Source organism: Heptranchias perlo, unplaced genomic scaffold (assembly GCF_035084215.1).
Source record: "Heptranchias perlo isolate sHepPer1 unplaced genomic scaffold, sHepPer1.hap1 HAP1_SCAFFOLD_382, whole genome shotgun sequence".
Classification (NCBI taxonomy): domain Eukaryota; kingdom Metazoa; phylum Chordata; class Chondrichthyes; order Hexanchiformes; family Hexanchidae; genus Heptranchias; species Heptranchias perlo.
The window spans coordinates 126,389-152,765 of NW_027139394.1; the positions used below are offsets into that span (position 1 = coordinate 126,389).

Consider the following 26,377-nt stretch of genomic DNA (forward strand, 5'->3'; position numbering starts at 1 on the left):
TGCTAATGATGAGTGTCTATGTGGAGTGAGTGTAATAATGGTGAGTGTCCATGTGGAGTGAGTGTGCTAATGATGAGTGTCTATGTGGAGTGAGTGTAATAATGGTGAGTGTCCATGTGGAGTGAGTGTGCTAATGATGAGTGTCTATGTGGAGTGAGTGTAATAATGGTGAGTGTCCATGTGGAGTGAGTGTGCTAATGATGAGTGTCTATGTGGAGTGAGTGTAATAATGGTGAGTGTCCATGTGGAGTGAGTGTGCTAATGATGAGTGTCTATGTGGAGTGAGTGTGATAATGGTGAGTGTCCATGTGGAGTGAGTTTGATGATAGTGAGCACTATTGCGTCCTTCTCTTCTCTGTCAAAATTGCTCACTATTCCAGGATCATCCTGGAATGCCAAGATAACCCCTGGCTTCTCTTCTTCACTACAAATCATCTTCTTAAACCTCTCTCCCCGGCCCCCTCCAATGAAAAGAGCAAGGAGCTCATGGACTTCTTTGTCACTAAGATTGAGACCATCCATTCAGCTGCCTCTGCCATTCCCCTCCCTTCCCCAGTCCACCGAACTAAACCTCCCCTTCGCATCCCCCCTGCCCTAGCCCTGAACTCACACCTTTCTCTAGTTTCTCTCCTATCTCCCCTCATGCCCTCTCCAAGCTCATCTTGTCCATGAGACCCACCTCCTGCTTCCTCGACCCTATTCCCACTAAGCTGCTGACCACCCAACTTCCCTTCCTGGCCCCCATGTTAGCTGATATTGTTAACGGTTCCATCTCCTCAGGTACTGTCCCCCTCACCTTCAAATCTGCTGTCATCACCCCCTCCTCAAAAGAAACACCCTTGACCCCTCTGTCCTTGCAAACTATCGCCTCATCTCCAACCTCCCTTTCCTCTCCAAAGTCCTTGAACGTGTTCTCGCCTCCCAAATCCGTGCCCATCTTTCCCGCAACTCCATGTTTGAATTCCTCCAATCAGGTTTCCGCCCCTGCCACAGTACTGAAACGGCCCTTATCAAAGTCACAAATGACATCCTATGTGACTCTAATCGTGGTAAACTATCCCTCATTCTTCATAGAATCATAGAAAATTTACAGCACAGAAGGAGGCCATTCGGCCCATCATGTCTGCGCTGGCTGAGAAACGAGCCACCCAGCCTAATCCCACTTTCCCACATTTGGTCCGTAGCCCTGCAGGTTACGGCTCTTCAGGTGCACATCCAGGTATTTTTAAATGAGTTGAGGGTTTCTGCCTCCATCACCCTCTCAGGCAGTGAGTTCCAGACCCCCACCACCCTCAGGGTGAAAAATATTTTCCTCATTTCCGCTCGAATCCTTCTACCAATCACTTTAAATCTATGCCCCCTGGTTATTGAGCCCTCCGCTAAGGGAAATAGGTCCTTCCTATCCACTCTATCTAGTCCCCTCATAATTTTATACGCCTCAATTAAATCACCCCTCAGCCTCCTCTGTTCCAAGGAAAACAACCCCAGTCTATCCAATCTGACATCATAGCTAAAATTCTCCAGTCCTGGCAACATCCTCGTAAATCTCCTCTGTACCCTCTCTAGTGCAATTACATCCTTCCTGTAATGTGGTGACCAGAACTGTGCGCAGTACTCAAGCTGTGGCCTAACTAGTGTTTTATACAGTTCCAGCATAACATCCCTGCTCTTATATTCTATGCCTCGGCTAATAAAGGAAAGCATTCCATATGCCTTCTTAACCACTTTATCTACCTGTCCTGCTACCTTCAGGGATCTGTGAACATGCACTCCAAGGTCCCTCACTTCCTCTACACCTCTCAGTATCCTCCCATTTATTGTTTATTCCCTTGCCTTGTTTGCTCTCTCCAAATGCATTACCTCACACTTCTCCGGATTGAACTCCATTTGCCACTCTTCTGCCCATCTGACCAGTCCATTGATATCTTCCTGCAGTCTACAGCTTTCATCCTCACTATCAACCACACGGCCTATCTTTGTGTCTGCAAATTTCTTAATCATGCCCCCTACGTTTAAGTCCAAATCGTTAATGTATACCACAAAAAGCAAAGGACCTAGTACCGAGCCCTGCGGCACCCCACTGGAAACATCCTTCCAGTCGCAAAAACACCCATCGACCATTACCCTTTGCTTCCTGCCACTGAAACAATTTTGGATCCAATTTGCCACATTCCCTTGGATCCCATGGGCCTTTACTTTTCTGATCAATCTGCCATGTGGGACCTTGTCAAAAGCCTTGCTAAAATCCATGTAGATTACATCAATTACGCTACCCTCATCGATCCTCCTTGTCACCTCCTCGAAAAATTCAATCAAGTTAGTCAGACACAACCTCCCCTTAACCAATCCGTGCTGACTGTCCTTGATTAGTCCGTGCCTTTCTAAGTGACAGTTTATCCTGTCTCTCAGAATTGATTCCAATAATTTGCCCACCACCGAGGTTAGGCTGACTGGCCTGTAATTACTCGGTCTATCCTTCGCTCCCTTTTTAAACAATGGTACAACGTTAGCAGTCCTCTAATCCTCCGGCACTACGTCTGTATTCAGTGAAGTTTGGAAAATGATTGTTAAAGCCTCCGCTATTTCCCCCCTGACGTCTTTTAACAGCCTGGGATACATTTCATCCGGCCCTGGTGATTTATCCACTTTCAAAGATGCTAATCCCCTTAATACTTCCTCTCTCACTATGTTTATCCCAACCAATATTTCACACTCCTCCTCCTTAACTTCAATCCCTGTATCACCCCTCTCCTTTGTGAAGACAAATGCAAAGTATTCATTAAGAACCAAACTCACATCTTCCGCCTCCACATGTAGTTTACCTTTTTGGTCCCTAATGGGCCCTAATCTTTCCTTAGTTATCCTCTTGCTCTTAATGCAGTCATAAAACAACCTGTCTGCAGCCTTTGACACGGTTGACCACACCATCCCCCTCCAACGCCTCTCCTCCGTTGTCCAGCTGGGTGGGACTGCCCTCGCCTGGTTCCATTCTTATCTATCCAGTCGTAGCCAGAGAATCACCTGCAATGGCTTCTCTTCCTGCTCCTTCACCGTTACCTCTGGAGTCTCCCAAGGATCTATTCTGGGCCCCCTCCTATTTCTCATCTAAATGCTGCCCCTCAGCGACATCATCCGAAAACACAACGTCAAGTTCCACATGTACGCTGAGGCCACCCAAATCTACTCCACCACCACCTCCCTCGACCCCTTCACTGTCTCTGATTTGTCACTTTTCTTGTCCCCGACATCCAGTATTGCATGAGCAAAAATTTCCTCCAACTAAATATTGGGAAGGCCGAAGCCATTGTCTTCGGTCCTCGCCACAAACTCCGTTCCCGAGCCACCCACTCCATCCCTCTCCCTGGCCACTGTCCACAACCTTGGCGTCCTATTTGACCCTGAGATGAGCTTCCAACCCCATATCCACTCCATCACCAAGATCGGCGACTTCCACCTCCATAACATCTCCACCCCTGCCTCAGCTCATCTGCTGCTGAAACCCTCATCCATGCCTTTGTTACCTCTAGACTTGGCTATTCCAATGCTCTCCTATCCGGCCTCCCACCTTTCACCCTCCATAAACACGAGCTCATTCAAAACTATGCTGCCCATAACCTAACTCACACCAAGCTTCGTCCGTTCTCCCATCACCCACTGTGCTCACTGACCTACATTGACTCCCAGTCCGGGAATGCCTCGATTTTAAAATTCTCATCCTTGTTTTCAAATCCCTCCATGGCCTCTCCCCTCCATATCTCTGTAACCTCCTCCAGCCCGACAACCCTCTGAGATCTCTGCACTCGTCCAAATCTGGCCTCTTGCACATCCCTGATTTTAATCGCTCCACCATTGGCGGTCGAGCCTTTAGCTGCCTAGGCCCTGAGCTCTGGAATTCCCTCCCTAAACCTCTCCCTCTCTCCTCCTTTAAGACGCTTCTTAAAACCTCTCTCTTTGATCAAGCTTTTGGCCACCTGTACAAATATCTCCTTATGTGGCTCGGTGTCAAATTTTGTTTGCAAACCGCTCCTGTGAAGCGCCTTGGGACGTTTTACTACATTAAAGGCACTATATAAATGCAAGTAGTTTTTGTTGCCTCTGTGTAGTGAGTGTGATAATGAGTGCGTGTGATGGCATTGAGTGCCCATGTGAAGTGAGTGTGATCATAATGAGTGCCCATGCGGAGTGAGTGTGATAGCAATGAGTGTGATAATAGTGAGTGCCCGTGCGGAGTGAGATGGAGTTGCTGTCAGTTCTGTGGCCCCCGATATTTACGGGGAAGTGGGGAAGGAGTGAGGGGGGTGGGGTGGTCATAGCAGCTGGGAAACCGGAAATGGGGAAGCGCGGAGGTCCTGCCGAATTTAATTGCTGGACATCATTTGAATTTTTTGCCTCCTTCTCCTGGCCAGACTGAGAGGCTGGCCGGCGGGAAGGTCTGTGGTACAAGGCTGCAGCCGGGGTCCGGAGAGGAGTGAGGGAGGGAGGGAGAGATCGCGGATCAGCGAGGAGATCGGAGGGGGCATCCGATCGTGGAGGAGGGTCGTCAGCTCACGGCGGGGGGGAAGCAGGTTTGTTTGGTGGGCCGGAGGTGGGTAAGCTCTCCTGCTCCTCCTGACCCACCAGCAGTGCTGGAAGGACATTTACCTGTTGGATCCGGCCGCCTCCCTCCAGCTGCCAGGTTTCTCGAGCCCTGGGAAACACGGCCGGCAGCCGTTAAACGTGAAAGTCTGTTCAAATCTGAGGCACGTAGCCTCATTAACATGTTTAAATTACTGACCCGCCTCTCGAGGGCAGGTTACTCACCCGCCCCTCCAACCCACCCCGGTTAAACCGGAAGTGGGCCCTTTGGAGCCGGGTTTCAGATTTTTGACGTTTTAACCCCTCTGGTGTGTGATGATTGAGTGATATCATTGGCTGGCCTCGCCGGCTGATGCCGGTTTGGTTTTTCGACAGGCAGTTACATGGCCGACCGAACGTTATCTTGTGCACTGTGGAAGTGTTTATCAATGAAGAATGTAATATTTTGTTCTCTCTTTCTGTCCAGGGCATTAAAGGTGCAGTTGGCATTTCTGGAGAACAAGGCATCCCTGGCCAACCAGTAAAGTATTTCTGATTATTCCTTACTGTGGGCAACTCCCAAAGATTATACACATGGTTACTGGGAGACTGGCTGTACTCGTGCACAGTAAGGCCCTAGGCTTGTTTATGATGTGAGGTTAACCATATAGAATAGGCCCTAGGCTTGTTTATGATGTGAGGTTAACCATATAGAATAGGCCCTAGGCTTGTTTATGATGTGAGGTTAACCATATAGAATAGGCCCTAGGATTGTTTATGATGTGAGGTTAACCATATAGAATAGGCCCTAGGCTTGTTTATGATGTGAGGTTAACCATATAGAATAGGCCATAGGATTGTTTATGATGTGAGGTTAACCATATAGAATAGGCCCTAGGATTGTTTATGATGTGAGGTTAACCATATAGAATAGGCCATAGGATTGTTTATGATGTGAGGTTAACCATATAGAATAGGCCCTAGGCTTGTTTATGATGTGAGGTTAACCATATAGAATAGGCCCTAGGATTGTTTATGATGTGAGGTTAACCATATAGAATAGGCCCTAGGATTGTTTATGATGTGAGGTTAACCATATAGAATAGGCCCTAGGATTGTTTATGATGTGAGGTTAACCATATAGAATAGGCCCTAGGATTGTTTATGATGTGAGGTTAACCATATAGAATAGGCCCTAGGATTGTTTATGATGTGAGGTTAACCATATAGAATAGGCCCTAGGATTGTTTATGATGTGAGGTTAACCATATAGAATAGGCCCTAGGATTGTTTATGATGTGAGGTTAACCATATAGAATAGGCCCTAGGATTGTTTATGATGTGAGGTTAACCATATAGAATAGGCCCTAGGATTGTTTATGATGTGAGGTTAACCATATAGAATAGGCCCTGGGATTGTTTATGATGTGAGGTTAACCATATAGAATAGGCCCTAGGATTGTTTATGATGTGAGGTTAACCATATAGAATAGGCCCTAGGATCGTTTATGATGTGAGGTTAACCATATAGAATAGGCCCTAGGATTGTTTATGATGCGAGGTTAACCATATAGAATAGGCCCTAGGATTGTTTATGATGTGAGGTTAACCATATAGAATAGGCCCTAGGATTGTTTATGATGTGAGGTTAACCATATAGAATAGGCCCTAGGATTGTTTATGATGTGAGGTTAACCATATAGAATAGGCCCTAGGATTGTTTATGATGTGAGGTTAACCATATAGAATAGGCCCTAGGATTGTTTATGATGTGAGGTTAACCATATAGAATAGGCCCTCAGCCCTAAGTGAGGTTAATAGGGTTGGAGGCATTCCTGAAGGTTTGATCACATGATGTTCTGACCACGTGACATTTGATGATGTGATGCCTGATCATGTGACATCTGATCACATGACACCTGATCACTTCTACGTATGTTATTATATTTACCTTATAAAGGCTGGATCCCCTGTAGTTGAGTATTTTTGCTCGTGGTTTCAGGCCAGCAGCTGTTGTGCGAGAAGGTCCAAGAACCAGGAGAGGGGGGCGTATTGCAGCTGGAAAATTTAAAGCTCTGATCTCCCAGGAGGCAGCGCTCAGAAGAGGAATCCCCATTGAAAGCGAGTGGGCTGTGAACCCTAGAGGTTAGATTTACTGGGATGATATCAGAACTGAGAGGTTATAACTTTCAGGAAAGATTGAGCAGGCTGGGACTTTTTTCTTTAGAAAAGAGAAGGCTGAGGGGTGACCTGATAGAGGTCTTTAAGATAATGAAAGGATTTGATAGGGTAGATATAGAGAAGATGTTTCAACTCATGCGGAGACCAGAACGAGGGGCCATAAATATAAAATAGTCACAAATAAATCCAATAGGGAATGCAGGAGACACTTCTTTACCCAGAGAGTGGTGAGAATGTGGAACTCGCTCCCACAAGGAGTAGTTGAGGCGAATAGAATGGATGCATTTACGGGGAAGCTGGATAAACACATGAGGGAGAAAGGAATAGAAGGATATGCTGGTAGGGTTAGATGAAGAGGGTGGGAGGAGGCTCGTGTGGAGCATAAACACCGGCATGGACCAGTTGGGCCGAATGGCCTATTTCTGTGCTGTAGACTCAATGTAAACATATAGAATAGGCCTTAGGCTTGTCTATTAAGTGAGGTTAGCCGTACAGAGTAGGGTCAAGGCTTGTGCAAGATGGGAGCTTAGATCAATGGAGTATGGCCCAGGCTTCCAAATGATGGTAGGTTAGAGGTACAGAGAATGCCCTAGGCTTGTGAGTAATATGCTGTGCGATAGAGATGATGTAGCTGTAAGCAGACTATTTTACTCAGGCTTTGAGCAAATGTCCTACCAGACCAGAGTTCAGAGGTTAGAAGATTCGTTGCTCCCCCCCTCACAGAGTAGTGGATGTGGAACAGACCCCCAGCAAAAGCTGCTGATGTTGTAATGGCTCATTCCTCAGAAGGAGCTGGGTAAGTATCTGGTCTGGGTGGGATTGAAAGTTACAGGAAATACAGACTGACATACCCAGATACAGCGGGTGATACAAGGTAAGTACTCAGCGGTTCTGTTAGTTTGCTCCCTCCCAAGTTAAGAGGGCATGTTGGGGAGGAGGGGGGATAGCGCAGGGTGGGGGGGGGAATGGGGGGGTCAGCGCGGGGTGGGGGGGGGACTGGGGGCACGGGGACGTTCCTGCCTACCCTAAGAATTCTGCCCTTTACGCCCTTAAAAGGTCTCAATGGAACTCAAGCTAATTGAGAGCTGTCCCTTCAAGGCCTTCCGAAAGGCCCCAGACATTTCCTAGGCCAAAAAATCAATCCCAGAGGCTCCCTTTAGAGCCATAGGCTCAAAGATTTCATTCTTTTCTTTGGCCCCGCTGGGTCTCAGGACGATCTTGGACAGATAATCATGATGCTGCTCCGCCTTACAACCGGGGCGGGGGTGCCAGATCGCTGTGCGAATTGACCCTGTCCCCGGATTTGGGACAGAATCTCGAGCCTAGGGCTAGGGCGGGCAGGGGTTCTGCTCGATTGCACTTTGATTGGTGGAGCAGGGCCTTGGAAATTTCAGGGCCGAGGAGTCTGGGCTGTGTATACAGGAGGGAATAGGAGCACAGCCTTCGAAGTTGGAGCTTAATATGCTTTGCTTAATAACTTACTTACTTACACATTTTTTTTTAAACCTACAGGGCCCTCAGGGTCTTCGCGGATACCCTGGTATGTTGGGACCAAAAGGTCAACGAGTAAGCAACTTTTGAAGTATATCTCTCCCCACCTTTTCATTCTCACCCCACCGTGCTCCCACCTTGTCCCCAACCTTCTCCCCAATCCCTTCTCTATCTCCCCCCACCAAGCCTTTACAAAAAACTCTCTTCCCAACATTTCTCAAACCTCTGCAGGAAATGGACGCGTTATTAAATTCATAATGTCGGAACAGTTTGACAGCCCTTCAACATACTCCCAGTGTTATCGGCAAGGCCGCTGGTTCCAGAGCCCGAATCTCAGCTGTTCTTCTCCATCATTGGCTCACCCTGTGCTATCATTCGGTGGAATAGTTGATTAAAGGGGGCGGAGGGTCAGCACTGCTCGACATGTGTGGTGAACAAAGCACCAGGCAGCGGCTGCAGGTGATAAGACCACATGGCCTTGTTAACCATATTTGGAGACCCACAGGCACCACGTTGGATGTCGTGTCTATTCCACGGGGAGACTCGCTGCCACCAAAAGCCGCCTCATTCTGGAGTGTGTGAGGGAATTACTTTTATGTAACTCTCGTAGATAAAATGGCATTAGATTTTGTTGCACTGTGACGAAGTCAGTGCGGGGTGAAATTGAACGATGGGCAGGGGACTCAAAACAGGGGGTATGGCATCGGTCACCCGTTCGACCCTCGGTCCCGTTCGACCCTCCATCCAGTCGACCCTTGGCTCCGCTTGACCCTCGGCCCTGTTTGACCCTCGGCCCCGTTTGACCCTCGGCCCCGTTTGACGCCCCATCCAGTCGACCCTTGGCTCCGTTCGACCCTCCATCCAGTCGACCCTCGGCCCCGTTCGACCCTCCACCCTGTTCGACCCTCGACCCCATTCGACCTTCGGCCCCGTTCGACGCTCTGCCTCGTTCGACCCCCCCCGTCCAGTTCGACCCTCGGCCCCAGTCAACGCTCCGCCCCGTATTCCGTTTCGTTGACTTCAATAGAACTGAATTTCGTGTCCTATAACGGGCAGCAAATGCCATTACCCCTGTTTTGCCTCCCCTGCCCATGTCCAATTTCGCCCCCAGGGCCTCTTATATCCTGGTGTTCATTACAAATTTCATGAATATTCACAAATTGGTCTTTCAAAGGGCAGTTACCAGCCAATTGAAATTCCAGATTCTGAAGACTGACCTGACTTAATCACTGACCTGAAAATCACCTTAACCAGGAGGTGCTGTCATAAACCAGGAAACTCTGCAGCAATACCCAACACACCCAGGTGAATAAGCTCAGTTACAGATCCTGCAGCCCAACAACAGCCAGATGTGGCACCAGAAGGGTTAATTACCTGAGCACAGCGACATTGAGTATTTGGTTTGAGAGTTGGATGGTGGGTTTCCTTTGGAGTCGAGTGTGCCGGCAGAGAAAGGGCATTGCAAGAAACATTCAGCCTGATGCCACTGTCTCCCAGTAAGATGCAGCAGAGTGTTTTATCACTTTGATTGGCTAACCCTCCATGTCATAGAAACTGCATCGCATCACCTGGGCCAGACAGCTCTTAGACCACAGGTGGCAGTTCTCAGACCAGGCTCTTGGTCTAGAGTAGGCCAAGAACAGGACAGATTCTTGGACCAAGAGTCGGCCAAGCATGGGACAGATTATGGACCAAGAGTGGATGAAGAATTGGACAGATTTTGGACCAAGAGTGGGACAAGCACAGGACAGATTATGGACCAAGAATGGGTGAAGAGCAGGACAGGTTCTTGGATTAAGAGTGGGTGAAGAACAGGACAGATTATGGGCCAAGAGTGGGCTAAGCACAGGCCAGATTATGGGCCAAGAGTCGGCCAAGCACAGGAGATATTGTGGGCCAAGAGTGGACCAAGCACAGGATAGATCCTTGGACCAAGAGTGGGTGAAGAACAGGACAGATTATGGACCAAGAGTGGGCCAAGCATGGGACAGATTATGGACCAAGGGTGGGTGAAGAACAGGACAGATTATTGGGCCAAGAGTGGGCCAAGCATGGGACACATTCAGGTGCAGTCCCAAACAAAAAAACAGCAGGCTGTCAGAACATGGACTATTTAAACACCATCTTCTATGTGTCGGGCGTGTGCAGTGACTCACTCCGTGGTTTCTTTATCTCCGCAGGGTATTCGTGGCTATAAAGGTATGGTTGGTCCAGTTGGTCCCAGGGGTCTTCAGGTGAGTGAACATTTTTCTTTCTGTTTTTTTTTTACCTTCCCCTCCTAATGAACTGTTTTTGGGGGAGAATGAGAAGATGATGTACCAACAGCAGTGAGTGTGGAACTGGAACTCCCACATCCTTCAGAGATAATCATACAGCTTGATTCCTGTCGATCCATTTCCTCAACATTTTTCTAAAAGCTTTGTCTCACTTTTCATAGTATTTTAAAATGTATATTGAGATATACAAGGGCACATAGAATCATAGAATAGTCACAGCACAGAAGGAGGCCATTCGCCCATCGAGCCCGTGCCATCTCTTTGTAAGAGGAATCCAGTTGGTCCCACTCCCCCGCTCTTTCCCCATAGCCCTGCAAATTTTTTCCCTTCAAGTATTTATCCAATTCCTTTTTGAAAGCCACGATTGAATCTGCTTCCACCACCCTTTCAGGCAGCGCATTCCAGATCATAACCGCTCGCTGCGCAAAAAAGCTTTTCCTCATGCCGCCTTTGGTTCTTTTGCCAATCACCTTAAATCTGTGTCCTCTGGTTAACGACCCTTCCACCAATGGGAAACAGTTTCTCCTTATTTACTTTATCTAAATATATTGGAAAAATGACATATACAAGGTCAACAGGTCAATTTTTAACCAACTATCTACACACATCGATGACAAGTGCAAATTACTGTGTGGTGTTTGAAGAAATAATAACCTTCAATGTAGACAGCGCAGAATATCTCCTGATTATCTTTAGGAGTCACACTTGGGGGGAAAAAGCCAGTCTGACCTCTGGTCTGAGGATCTGCCTACATGCAATTAGTCTCTAACTGACCCAGGAAGATATACAACAATTGCACCATGTGGCCTTAAAGCAACACAGAAAGTGACACACTGCGGTTGCATGCAACTTTCTGTCCCTTCTAAAGGCCACAAGCTGTAATTGTTCTATATCTTCCTGGGCCAGTTAGAGACCAATTGCTCTTGCAGCAGAATAATACATTTTGTGTTACAGGTTAGACCATCCCTGTCCTCAAACTTCATATCGTCTGACCTGCCATGAGCACTGCCCCAGGGGATTTTGCTTGTATGTTAGTCCAGTGCTTATACTTGGTTTGAACTTAAAGCTCCTTCACAGCTTGGATTTTAGTGAGGGCCACAATCACCACCAGTATCACGTTTGAGGGCCATTCTCAGGAAGTCTCTCGCAAGTTGTGTCGGTGATGGGGCGCAGGTCTGCACCTGCCCTCCTCCCCCCCCCCCACACACAGCAAGCTCCTGGTCTCAGCCATGTCACCAAGTGGAGATCTTGCAGAAAGAATAAAATAAAATTATAAGGTGATTAATTCTTCCCAGTAGCCAGGCTGTCACAAGAACTCCCAGAGAATTTTAGGAACAGGAAAAGCCCAGTAGGCCCGACAAACCCGTCCCTTTTCCATGGATCAATTCTTCCATCCACCTTCTCATTGTAGATTCATAGAATCATAGAAGGTTACAGCATGGAAGGTGGCCATTCGGACCATCGAGTCCGTGCCAGCTCTATGTAAGAGCAATCCAGCTAGTCCCACTGCCCCGCCCTATCCCCGTAGCCCTGCAAATTTTTCCTTTCAGTATCCAGTTCCCTTTTGAAGGCCCTGATTGAATCTGCCTCCACTACCCCCTCGGGCAGTGCATTCCAGATCCTAACCACTCACTGTGTAAAAAAGTTTTTACTCATGTCACCTTTGGTTCTTTTACCAATCACCTTAAATCTATGTTCTCTGGTTCTTGACCCTTCAGCCAATGGGAACAGTTTCTCTCTATCTACTCTATCTAGACCCTTCATGATTTTGAATACCTCTATCAAATCTCCTCACAACCATCTCTGTTCCAAGGAGAACATTCCCAGCTTCTCCAGTCTAACCACGTAACTAAAGTTCCCTAACCCTAATCCCTGGAATCATTCCAATAAATCTCTTCTGCAACCGCTCTAAGGCCTTCACATCTTTCCTAAAGCGTGGTGCCCAGAACTGGACACAATACTCCAGTATTTGCCGAACCAATGTTTTATAAAGGTTCATCATGACTTCCTTGCTTTTGTACTCTATGCCTCTATTTATAAAGCCCAGGATCCCGTATGCTTTTTAACTGCTTTCTCAACCTGCCCTGCTATCTTCAACGATTTGTGCACATATACCCCCAAATCTCTCGGTTCCTGTACCCTTTTAGAGTTGTGCCCTCTAGTTTATATTTCCTCTCCTCGTTCTTCCTACTGAAATGTATCACTTTGCATTTTTCTGCATTAATTTCATCTGCCACATGTCTGCCCAGGCCACCAGCCTGTCTATGTCCCTCTTGAAGTCTATCACTATCCTCCTCACTGTTTACTACCCTTCCAAGTTTTGTGTCATCTGCAAATTTTGAAATTGTGCCCTGTACACCCAAGTCCAAGTCATTAATATATATCCAGAAAAGCAGTGGTCCCAGCACTGACCCCTGGGGAACACCACTGTACACCTCCCTCCGAAAAACAAAGAGAAGGAAAATCCTATGCGTGAGCTCCGCATTAGGAAGCTATGTCTTAATATCTGTGTAAGTGAAAGTGGTGACAGACTCACCCAGCTGCTAAAGTGCTGGAGCAACTCACTGGCCAGACACCAGTGTTTTCTAAAGCTCACTATACTGTACGATCTCTCAGTATTAGAAGAAATGAGAAGAGACCTCTACTCTCTGATTCCTGTCCCTGAGCCAATTCTGTATCCACGCTGCCACTGCCCCTTTTATTCCATGGGCCGCAATCTTGATGATAAGCCTACTGTGTGGCACTTTATCAAACGCCTTTTGTAAGTCCATATACACCACATCAACCGCATTGCCCTCATCTACCCTCTCTGTTACCTCATCCAAAAAACTCTATCAGGTTAGTTAAACACGATTTGCCTTTAACAAATCCGTGCTGGCTTTCCCTAATCAATCCACACTCATCCATGTGACTGTTAATTCTGTCCCAGATTATCATTTCTAAAAGTTTCCCCACCACTGATGTTAAATTGCTGGGTTGCCGGGTTTATCCTTACCCCCTTTTTTGAACAAGGGTGTAACATTTGCAATTCTCCAGTCCTCTGGCACCACCCCCGTATCTACGGATGTTTGGAAGATTATGGTCAGTACCTCCGCAATTTCCACCCTTACTTCCCTCAGCAACCTAGGATGCATCCCATCCGGACCGGGTGACTTATCTTCTTTAAGTACAGCCAGCCTTTCTAGTACCTCCTGTTTATCAATTTTTAGCCCATCCAGTATCTCAACTATATCTTCCTTTACTGAGACTCTGGCAGCATCTTCTTCCTTGGTAAAGACAGATGCAAAGTACTCATTTAGTACCTCAGCCATCCCCTCTGCCTCCATTAGTAGATCATCTTTTTGGTCCCTAATCGGCCCCACCCCTCCTCTTACTACCTGTTTACTGTTTACATGCCTGTAGAAGACTTTTGGATTCCCTTTTATGTTTGCCTCTTATTTCCTTTTTCACTTCCCCTCTGAACTTTCTATATTTTGCCTGGTTCTCACTTTTATTATCAATCTGATATCTGTCCTACGCCCCTTTTTTCCATTTCATCTTACTCTCTATCTCTTTTGTCATCCAGGGAGCTCTGGCTTTAGTAGCCCTACCTTTCTGCCTCGTGGGAATGTGCCTAGACTGTACCTGAACCATCTCTTCCTTAAAGGCTGTTCAATTGCAGTTTTGCCTGCCAATCTTTGATTCCAATTTACCCGGGCCAAATCCATTCTCAACCCATTGAAGTTGGCCCTCCTCCAGTTGAGTATTTTTACTTAAGAGCGGTCCATACCCTTTTCCATTGCTATTCTAAACCTTATACTACGATCGCTGCTCCCTAATGTATCCCTCAATCACCTACCCACCTTCTCATCATATCCTTCAAGCTCACCTTACCCATCGTATCCCTCAACCCCATCTACCCACCTGCTCACCGTATCCCTCAAACCCACTTTCTCACCGTTTCCCTCAAACCCACCTGCTCACCGTATCCCTCAAACTCACCTTCTCCCCACATCCCTCAACCCCACCCACCCACCTACCCACCATATCCCTCAACCCCACCCTCTCACTGTATCTCTCAGCCCCACCTACCCACCTTCTCATCGTATCCCTCGACCCTACCTACCCGCCTTCTCACCGTATCCCTCGATCCCACCCACCCACCTTTTCACCATATCCCTCAACCCCACCTTCTCACCGTATCCCTCGACCCCACCTACCCACCTTCTCACTGTTTGCCTCAATCCTTCTTTTCCAGAAGGTCATTGATCTCTTGATCCCTTTACACTGCTCCCTTTCCTTGTCCTTCCACAATAACTTGTTCCGTGACTCGATTACCCTTTGGCTGGCATTGTCCTGTTTGACTCCCCCTCTCGTTCCTAATTTCCTAATATCGTTTCCCCTAAGATTTGAACCCTTCACCATCGGGAGCAATTTGCCTGGGTTAACTTTGTCCAACCCCCTTCGCAACCTTGAATTGGGTCTCTGTGATGCCTCGAACACAAGCTTCCCATTGCAACAAGCTGTGATTGGAGAGCTCCCATTGTAACAGACTGTCTGCTGATGCAGGTGAAGTTCTGTTATAATCAATAGAGCTTAAAAAGCCCATCAGTCTCAGGAATGTGTCAATGGGCTGATGATGGGGAATGGCTTCAGTTGACTGAAGCTACTGTTAATCATTCTTCACCCATTCACGAGCTCCTTCGTCATCACGACAGACCCAGCTCCTTGAATTATTTCCATGTTTAAACCTTTGATCTGATGGATTGCATGTCTTACTCTCTCCTTCCAGGGTAAACAAGGTCCTGAGGGACCCCTAGGAGATTTTGGTGACAAAGGAGATCCGGTGAGTCATTTCAAAATTGTCCCTCAGCCTCAGCCTGAACCCACGTTAATGAAGTAAAAGAAAGGAAGAGCTTGTATTTATACAGCAACTTCCACAACCTCAGGATGTCCCAAGGAGCTTTAGTAACCAATGAAACATTTTAGAAGTGTAGCCATTTTTGTAATGTAGGGGAATTAGTCGAGCATCTGTTGTGTGTGGTAACAGAATCCAGCACCCGGACAGGACACAGTGTTCACTCTCAGATCAAGATATTCTGGGGACCAGGGGACGGGGGTGGGGACACAATTCCACAGGAGAGGCTGCAATTAGGGGCAAAGTCCCAATCCACGGGGTTTCCACCCCATTTACCCAGTGTTGGAAATCCTGATTGGACTGTGGGAGGGGGGGAGGGGGGTGGGGGGAGGGGAGGTTGTCTTGTCTTCTGCCCGTCCTCCCTACAGCAGTTTCAATTTGTGTCTGGGGGCACTCTGATTTGGGACAGGGCCACTGTCCTCTCCGAGAGCAGCCGAGAGTCCCGCTTTGCCACACTTCTGGTGACAGAGTAGGGTCTCCAGCAGTTTGAGATCTTCCTGTTTCGCAGTTGGAGGGAGGGGGCGGGGACGGGGGGGCTTCCTGCTCTTACTCCCGGACACAGTACAATCCAAAACCATTCTGTTCACTGGACTGCGTGAGTTGGCCAACCACAAGGTGAAGTACAGGTGGGTACAGGCCTGTCATTGGGGTGAAGGACAGGTGGGTACAGGCCTGTCATTGGGGTGAAGTACAGGTGGGTACAGGCCTGTCATTGGGGTGAAGTACAGGTGGGTACAGGCCTGTCATTGGGGTGAAGTACAGGTGGGTACAGGCCTGTCATTGGGGTGAAGTACAGGTGGGTACAGGCCTGTCATTGGGGTGAAGGACAGGTGGGTACAGGCCTGTCATTGGGGTGAAGGACAGGTGGGTACAGGCCTGTCATTGGGGTGAAGTACAGGTGGGTACAGGCCTGTCATTGGGGTGAAGTACAGGTGGGTACAGGCCTGTCATTGGGGTGAAGTACAGGTGGGTACAGGCCTGTCATTGGGGATGGGTATAATTGGGAAGCAGTACTGGTGGGTACAGGCCTGTCAGTATTGATGATAGTCGGGAGGATAATTTGAAGGGATCGGTTAAGAGTATCGCACAACATTAAAGTGTGTTGGTTGAAGTGTAATTTTCCTGTAAGAGCTAACTGCACGATTCCAGTAGAGAGTATGTTTGCAGGGAGCTACAACTTTGTAGCCTGATTCTCCGACCCGCACTACTTGTTGAGTGTGGTTCCATGCTGGGAGTGCAGGATTCGCTCCATCAGGTCTTGATAACAATACACCTTCTGCTGTCTCTCTTCCTCTCTGTGGTTCGTGTGTCTCACATCATTTTCCTCTTTGTAAAATGTGTTCAGATAGAAACGTTGTCTGATTGCTCAGCTCTTCACTTATTTACTGGTGTCTGACTGTCCTGTCACTTTACAGGGAGCACGAGGGCAACAGGGGCGCCAAGGTCTAACTGGACTCAAGGGACAAAACGTGAGTCATTTTATATTCAATTAATAACAATTGGCTCCAAAATGGGGGTGAACGGTGCCAGGCGGTGAGTTATTTTAGCCCGTGTTCCAGGCTGAGTTGCCACTTGCGAGGTCGAGTTGTTGCTGAGCCGTACAGCCCAGGCTGGTGACAGATTTCTATCTCCAGTCTGTACGTGACTTGCTGATCCCAGCCAAGGGGCTGGCCAGGGTGCTGCAGTTTGGGCTCAGTGTTGACTGGGACAACCTTCCCGCCCCTGATACCTGGCGTTGGAAGGTATGGACGTTGGGCGGGGGATGAGATCGGGCTTGGTAGCGATGCCCTCTGTGGTGGAATGTCCCACCTGCACCCACTGCCGTGGTGGATTGCTTCTCCTGCCAGGTACCGGAGGGCTACCAGGAAGGGGCAGAACCTGCACCTCAGCACAGGAGAAGGAACGAGCGGCAGAAAACTGGAACACGAGAGCTGACCCGCTGAGCGTTCCTGATGGACTAACCTTGCACTCATTCTCCACACGCTGATTCTCTCTGTTTCCTGTGTGTTTTATTCCAGGGATTACCAGGCATCGATGGCAAGGATGGCACCCCCGGGGTTCCTGGTATGCAGGTATTTAACAGTGAAAAGATCGGAGCTGGGTTAGGGGAGGCTGTAATCTTTCCTTGGGGAATTAATGAAAGATTCAAACTTGAAAATATGTACTCGAAAAGGATAAAATGTGCAGGGCCGTGGGAAGAGGGCAGGGGAGTGGGACTGATTGGATGGTTCTTTCAAAGAGCCGGCACAGGCATGATGGGCCGAATGGCTGCCTTCTGTGCTGTAAGATTCTATGATTCTTCACCGAGGGTCAGTGCGGTTAGGACCAAAACCATGTCTCTCGGGGAGGCCTGGTTACAGCAGCACATGGTTCACACACACAGGCTTCCTTCCCATCAGCTCCAGTTCGAGAGGATTCCCAATCCAAAAACTCTGCTCCAGGCAAAGCTTATTCCGGAATTTTCATAAGTATTGGGCCAATCAAAAGAACTGAGCCACGTCCTTATTGCTACTATTTGTCCATTTGGACCCCACCCCTGCCCCCCGAAAAAACAGTTAGGATCTCCCTTGATGGCAAAGTGGGTAAAGGCAGCTCCAGGGGTAGTGTTAGACATAAAGACTATACTGTCCCAGCCTCAACTCCCAGCCTGTGAAGAATGAACAGATCTCAGTGTCAGCTCATGTACAGTACACAGCGGGTAAAGGGAACGATTCACTCCTGTCTGGTACTGTATGGCCTGTGTGTGTCTCAGTGATAGCTCCTGTACATGTAAAGTACACAGTGGATAAAAGGGAACGATTCACTCCTGTCTGGTACTGTATGGCCTGTGTGTGTCTCAGTGTCAGCTCATGTACGTGTACAGTACACAGTGGGTAAAAGGGAACGATTCACTCCTGTCTGGTACTATATGGCCCGTGTGTGTCTCAGTGTCAGCTCATGTACGGGTACAGTACACAGTGGGTAAAAGGGAACGATTCACTCCTGTCTGGTACTGTACGGCCCGTGTGTGTCTCAGTGTCAACTCCTGTACGTGTACAGTACACAGTGGATAAAAGTTAACGATTCACTCCCATCTTGGACTGTACGGCCCACTTGTAACCCAGTCATGTACAGAAACCTATCACCATGTTTGAGTCCAAACTGTGGTAATGAAAAAGACAAAGAACTATAGGTTCTGTTTCCTGATATGAAGTGCACACACTGATCGGGATCATTATGAAACCAAGCTGTGCCACAATGTTCTGCACCACTGTGAATCCTCACACTATTGTGTATCAGTGTGATTCCTCACAGTGTCTCACACTATTCTGTATCAATGTGATTCCTCACAGTGTCTCACACTATTCTGTATCAGTGTGATTCCTCACAGTGTCTCACACTATTCTGTATCAGTGTGATTCCTCACAGTGTCTCACACTATTCTGTATCAATGTGATTCCTCACAGTGTCTCACACTATTCTGTATCAATGTGATTCCTCACAGTGTCTCACACTATTCTGTATCAGTGTGATTCCTCACAGTGTCTCACACTATTCTGTATCAGTGTGATTCCTCACAGTGTCTCACACTATTCTGTATCAGTGTGATTCCTCACAGTGTCTCACACTATTCTGTATCAATGTGATTCCTCACAGTGTCTCAAACTGTTCCGTATCAATGTAAAACCCTACAGTCATAGATAGAATCATAGAAGTTACAACATGGAAACAGGCCCTTCGGCCCAACATGTCCATGTCGCCCAGTTTATACCACTAAGCTAGTCCCAATTGCCTGCCTACAGTGTCTCACACTGTTCTGTATCAAAGTGAAATCCCACAGTGTCTCACACTATTTTGTATCAATGTAAAACCCCACAGTGTCTCACACTGTTCTGTATCAATGTAAAACCACATAGTGTCTCACACTGTTCTGTCTTGACGTGAAACTGCATCGTGTCTCACACTGTTGTGTATCAGAGTGAAACCCCATAGTATCTCACACTTCTGTATCCATAAGAACATAAGAAATAGGAGCAGGAGTAGGCCATCCAGCCCCTCGAGCTTGCTCTGCCATTCAACAAGACCAACAATCTTCTACCTCAACGCCATTTTCCTGCACCATCCCCATATCCCTTGATGCCTTTAATATCTAGAAATCTATCAATCTCTGTTTTGAATGTACTCAATGACTGAGCCTCCACAGCCCTCTGGGGTAGAGAATTCCAAAGATTCACCACCCTCTGAGTGAAGAAATTTCTCCTTATCTCAGTCCTAAATGGCCTACCCTTTATTCTGAGACTGTGACCCCTGGTTCCAGACTCCCCAGCCAGGGGAAACATCCTCCCTGCATCTACCCTGTCGAGCCCTGTAAGAACTTCATATGTTTCTATGATAGATTGGGAAGCTTCATTAAAAGGTATGACAGTGGATTGGCAATGGTTAACATTTAAGGAACGAATTCATACATTGCAACAATTATTTCTGGCGCAAAAACACAAAAGGAAAAGTGGCCCAACCACGGCTAACAAAAGAAATTAAGGATAGTATTAGATCCAAAGAGGAATCATATAAAGTTGCCAGAAAAAGTAGCAAGCCTGAGGATTGGGAGCAGTTTAGAATTCAGCAAAAAAAGACCAAGAGATTGATTAAGAGGGGAAAAATAGAGAATGAGAGTAAACTTGCAAGGAACATAAAAGTGGACGTAAAAGCTTCTACAAGTATGTAAAAAGAAAAAGATTAGTGAAGACAAATGTAGGTCCCTTCCAGTCAGAAACGGGAGAATTTATAATGGGGAACAAGGAAATGGCAGAGCAATTAAACAAATACTTTGGTTCTGTCTTCACAGAAGAGGACACAAATAACTTCCCAGAAATGCTAGGGAACCAAGGGTCTAGTGAGAAGGAGGAATTAAAGGAAATTAGTATTCGTTAAAAAAAAGTGCTGGAGAAATTAATGGGACTGAAAGCCGATAAATCCCCAGGACCTGATAATCTGCATCCCAGAGTACTAAAAGAGGTAGCCATGGAAATAGTGGATGCATTAGTTGTCATCTTCCAAAATTCTATAGATTATGGAACAGTTCCTGCAGATTGGAGGGTGGCAAATGTAACCCCACTATTTAAAAAAGGACGGAGAGAGAAAACAGGGAACTACAGACCAGTTAACCTAACATCAGTAGTAGGGAAAATGCTAGAGTCTATTAAAAGGATGTGATAACAGGACACTTAAAAATATCAACGGGATTAGACAAAGTCAACACATATTTATGAAAGGGAAATCATGTTTGTCAAACATAGTGGAGTTTTTTGAGGATATAACTGGTAGAATAGATAAGGGAGAACCAGTGGATGTGGTTTATTTGGATTTTCAGAAGGCTTTTGATAGAGTCCCACACAAGAGGTTAGTGTGCAAAATTAAAGCACATGGGATTGGGAGTAATATACTGGCATAGATTAAAAATTGGTTAACAGACAGGAAACAGAGAGTAGGTATAAATGGGTCTTTTTCGGGGTGGCAGGCGGTGACTAGTGGGGTACCGCAGTTTCTCACACTATTCTGTATCAATGTGAAACCCCACAGTGTCCCACACTATTCAGTATCAATGTGAAACCCCACAATGTCTCACACTATTCTGTATCAATGTGCAACCCCACAATGTCTCACACTATTCTGTATCAATGTGAAACCCCACAGTGTCCCACACTATTCTGTATCAATATGAAACCCCACAGTGTCTCACACTATTCTGTATCAATGTGAAACTCCACAGTTTCTCACACTATTCTGTATCAATGTGAAACCCCACAGTGTCTCACACTATTCTGTATCAATATGAAACCCCACAGTGTCTCACACTATTCTGTATCAATGTGAAACTCCACAGTTTCTCACACTATTCTGTATCAATGTGAAACCCCACAGTGTCTCACACTATTCTGTATCAATGTGAAACCCCACAGTGTCCCACACTATTCTGTATCAATGTGAAACCCCACAGTGTCCCACACTATTGTGATCAATGTGAAACCCCACAGTGTCCCACACTATTCAGTATCAATGTGAAACTCCACAGTTTCTCACACTATTGTGTATCAATGTGAAACCCCACAGTTTCTCACACTATTGTGATCAATGTGAAACCCCACAGTGTCCCACACTATTCAGTATCAATGTGAAACTCCACAGTTTCTCACACTATTGTGATCAATGTGAAACCCCACAGTGTCCCACACTATTCAGTATCAATGTGAAACTCCACAGTTTCTCACACTATTGTGTATCAATGTGAAACCCCACAGTTTCTCACACTATTGTGATCAATGTGAAACCCCACAGTGTCCCACACTATTCAGTATCAATGTGAAACTCCACAGTTTCTCACACTATTGTGATCAATGTGAAACCCCACAGTGTCCCACACTATTGTGTATCAATGTGAAACCCCACAGTGTCCCACACTATTGTGATCAATGTGAAACCCCAGTGTCCCACACTATTCTGTATCAATGTGAAACCCCACAGTGTCCCACACTATTGTGATCAATGTGAAACCCCAGTGTCCCACACTATTCTGTATCAATGTGAAACCCCACAGTGTCGCACACTATTCAGTATCAATGTGAAACTCCACAGTTTCTCACACTATTGTGATCAATGTGAAACCCCACAGTGTCCCACACTATTGTGTATCAATGTGAAACCCCACAGTGTCCCACACTATTGTGATCAATGTGAAACCCCAGTGTCCCACACTATTCAGTATCAATGTGAAACTCCACAGTGTCCCACACTATTGTGTATCAATGTGAAACCCCACAGTGTCCCACACTATTGTGATCAATGTGAAACCCCAGTGTCCCACACTATTCTGTATCAATGTGAAACCCCACAGTGTCCCACACTATTGTGATCAATGTGAAACCCCAGTGTCCCACACTATTCTGTATCAATGTGAAACCCCACAGTGTCGCACACTATTCTGTATCAATGTGAAACCCCACAGTGTCCCACACTATTGTGATCAATGTGAAACCCCACGGTGTCCCACACTATTCTGTATCAATGTGAAACCCCACAGTGTCGCACACTATTCTGTATCAATGTGAAACCCCACAGTGTCCCACACTATTGTGATCAATGTGAAACCCCACAGTGTCCCACACTATTCTGTATCAATGTGAAACTCCACAGTTTCTCACACTATTGTGTATCAATGTGAAACCCCACAGTGTCCCACACTATTCTGTATCAATGTGAAACCCCACAGTGTCCCACACTATTGTGATCAATGTGAAACTCCACAGTGTCCCACACTATTGTGTATCAATGTGAAACCCCACAGTGTCCCACACTATTGTGATCAATGTGAAACCCCACAGTGTCCCACACTATTGTGTATCAATGTGAAACCCCACAGTGTCCCACACTATTCAGTATCAATGTGAAACTCCACAGTTTCTCACACTATTGTGTATCAATGTGAAACCCCACAGTGTCCCACACTATTCAGTATCAATGTGAAACTCCACAGTTTCTCACACTATTGTGTATCAATGTGAAACCCCACAGTGTCCCACACTATTCAGTATCAATGTGAAACCCCACAGTCTCTCACACTATTGTGTATCAATGTGAAACCCCACAGTCTCTCACACTATTGTGTATCAATGTGAAACCCCACAGTCTCTCACACTATTGTGTATTAATGTGAAACTCCACATTGTCTCACAATATTCTGTATCATTGTGAAACCCCACAGTTTCTCACACTATTGTGATCAATGTGAAACCCCACAATGTCTCACACTGTTCTGTATCAATGTGAAACCCAGCAGTCTCTCACACTATTGTGTATTAATGTGAAACTCCACATTGTCTCACAATATTCTGTATCATTGTGAAACCACACTGTGTCTCACACTATATCAATGTGAAAGCCCTCAGCTTTTCATACTATTCTTCATAAATGTGAAACCCCACAATGTCTCAAACTATTTTGTATCAATGTGAAATCTCAGTCTCTCACACGGTTCTGTATCAATATGAAATCCCACCGTGTTTTACAGCTTTCAGTGTGAAACCGCGCAATGTCTCATACTATTGTGTATCAATGTGAAACCCCACAGTGTCTCACGTTATTCTGTATCAATATGAAACCCCAGTGTCTCACGTTATTCTGTATCAATGTGAAACCCCACAGTGTCTCACGTTATTCTGTATCAATGTGAAACCCCACAGTGTCTCACGTTATTCTGTATCAATGTGAAACCCCACAGTGTCTCACGTTATTCTGTATCAATGTGAAACCCCACAGTGTCTCACGTTATTCTGTATCAATGTGAAACCCCACAGTGTCTCACGTTATTCTGTATCAATGTGAAACCACAAAGTGTCTCACACTATTCTGGATCAATGGGAAACCCCACAGTTTCTCACACTATTCTGAATCAGTGTGAAACCCCACAGTGTCTCACACAGTTCTGTATCAAGGTGAAACCACACAGTTTCTCACACTGTTCTGTATGAACATAAAACTGCACAGTCTCACATTGGTCTGTATAAAAGTGAAATCGCACAGTGTCTCACATTATTCTGTATCATTGTGAAACCTGACAGTTTCTCTCACTGCTCTGTATCAATATGAAACCACACAGTGTCTCACACTGTTCTGTATCAGTGTGAAAACCCACAGTGTCTCACACTGTTCTGTATCAGTGTGAAAACCCACAGTGTCTCACACTTCTTTATCAATGTGAAACCCCAAAGTATCTCACACTATTCTGTATCCATATCAAAATGCACAGTCTCACACTTCTGTATCAATGTGAAACTGTGAAGTGTCTCACACTATTCTGTATCTTTCTGAAATACCACAGTGTCTTGTACTATTCTGTATCAATGTGAAACCCTTCAGTCTCTCTTGCTATTCTGTATCAGTGTGAAATCCCAATGTGCTCTCTCACGATTCTGGATCAGAGTGAAACCACAGTGTCTCATACTGTTGTTGATGAATGTGAACCTGCACAGTGTCTCAGACTGTTCTCTTTCAAACTGAAACTCAACAGTGTCTCACATTATTATGGGTCAGTGTGAAACTTCACAGTGTCTCACACTTTTCTGTGTTAGTGTGAAACCCCATAGTGCCTTACACTATACTCCACAGAGTCTTACACTGTTGTGTATCAACATGAAACTACAACAGTGTCTCAGACAGTTCTGAATCAACGTGAAAACGCATAGTGTCTCACGCTGTTCTGTATCAATGTGAAACCCCACAGTGTCTCACACTAATCTGTATCAATGTGAAACCCCACAGTATCTGACACTGTCCTCGATCAATGTGAAACCCCACCGTGTTTCACACCTTTCACTGTGAAATCGCGCAGTTTCTCCCACTGTTCTGTATCAGTATAAAACCCTACAGTATCTCACACTTCTGTATCAATGAGAAACCCCACAGTGTTTCACACTATTTTGTATCAATGTGAAACCGCAGTGTCTCACACTATTCTGTAACATTGTGAAACCCTACAGTTTCTCACACTATTCTGTATCAGTGTGAAACTCCACAGTGTCTCACACTTCTGTATCAATGTGAAACCAAGAAGTGTCACACTATTCTGTATCAATGAGAAACCCCACAGTGTCTCACACTATTCTGTATCAGTGTGAAATACCACAGTGTCTCACATTATTGTGTATTATTGTGAAACCCCACAGTGTCTCACACTAATCTGTATCATTGTGAATCCCCACTGTACCTGACACTGTTCTGTATCAACGTGAAACCCTACCGTGTCTCACAATGATCAATGTGAAACCCCACAGTGTCTCACACTATTCTGTATCCAAATCGAAACGCACACTGTCTCAAACTGTTCTGTATCAATGTGAAACCCCTCAGTGTCTTATACTATTCTGTGTCAATGTGAAACTCCATAGTCTATCACACTGTTCAGTAAAATTGTGAAACCGCAGTTTCTCACACTATTCTGCATCAATGTGAAACCCCTCAATCTCTTGCACTATTCTGGATCAGAGTGAAACCACACAGTGCCTCACTCTCTTCTCTTTCAATCTGAAACTCAGTAGTGTCTCACACTATAATGGATCAGTGTGAAAATTCTCAGTGTCTCAGTACCTTCAGGATCATTGTGAATCCTCACAGTGTCAAACACTGTTCTGGGCCACAGTGTCTCACACTGTTATTTATGAATGTGAAACTCCACAGTGTCTCACGCTGATCTGTATTAATGTGAAACCCCATAGCATCTCACACTGATCTGTATCAATGTGAAATCGCACAGTGTCTCACACTATTCTATACCAAGGTGAAAGCCCACAGCTTTTCACTCTATTCTGTATAAATGTGAAACCGCAGTCTCTCACACGATTCTGTATCAATGTGAAACCCCACAGTCTACCACACTATTCGGTATCAATGTGAAACCGCAGTGTCTCACACTATTCTGTATTATTGTGAGATGGCACAGTGTCTCTCACTGTTGTATGTCAATCTGAAATGCCATAGTGTATCAGACCATTCTGTATCAACGTGAAACCACATCGTGTCTTATCGTGTCAATGTGAAACCCCAACATATCTCACACTGTTCTGTATCAATATCAAAACGCACACTGTCTCATACTACTTTGTATCTATGTGAAACACCACAGTGCCTCACACTAATCTGTATAAATGTGAATCCCCACGGTGTCTGACACTGTTCTATATCGATGTGAAACCCCACCGTGTCTCACACCTTTCAATGTGAAACCCCACAGTTTCTCACACTATTCTGAATAAATGTGAAACTCCACAGTATCTCACCTTGTTCAGTATCAATGTCAAAACGCACACTGCCTCACACTGTTCTGTATCATTGTGAAATTCCACAGTTTCTCACCATGTTCCGTATCAAAGCAAAACCCCAAAATATCTTACACTGTTCGGTATCAATGTGGAACCCCATAATGTCACAAACCTTTGTTTATCAGTGT

At 46.0% G+C, this 26,377-nt stretch overlaps 1 protein-coding gene across 1 annotated transcript in view; it reads left to right on the plus strand.

Annotated features, from left to right (window-relative positions):
- Positions 1-26,377, plus strand: part of LOC137311688 (collagen alpha-2(IX) chain-like) — a 139,557-nt gene that overhangs the window by 42,328 nt on the left and 70,852 nt on the right. Inside the window, exons 13-18 of the mRNA XM_067978754.1 lie at positions 5,042-5,095; positions 8,248-8,301; positions 10,407-10,460; positions 15,274-15,327; positions 16,815-16,868; positions 17,418-17,471. Of these exons, the coding sequence (XP_067834855.1) occupies positions 5,042-5,095; positions 8,248-8,301; positions 10,407-10,460; positions 15,274-15,327; positions 16,815-16,868; positions 17,418-17,471 (324 nt within the window). The remainder of the gene's footprint in view (positions 1-5,041; positions 5,096-8,247; positions 8,302-10,406; positions 10,461-15,273; positions 15,328-16,814; positions 16,869-17,417; positions 17,472-26,377) is intronic.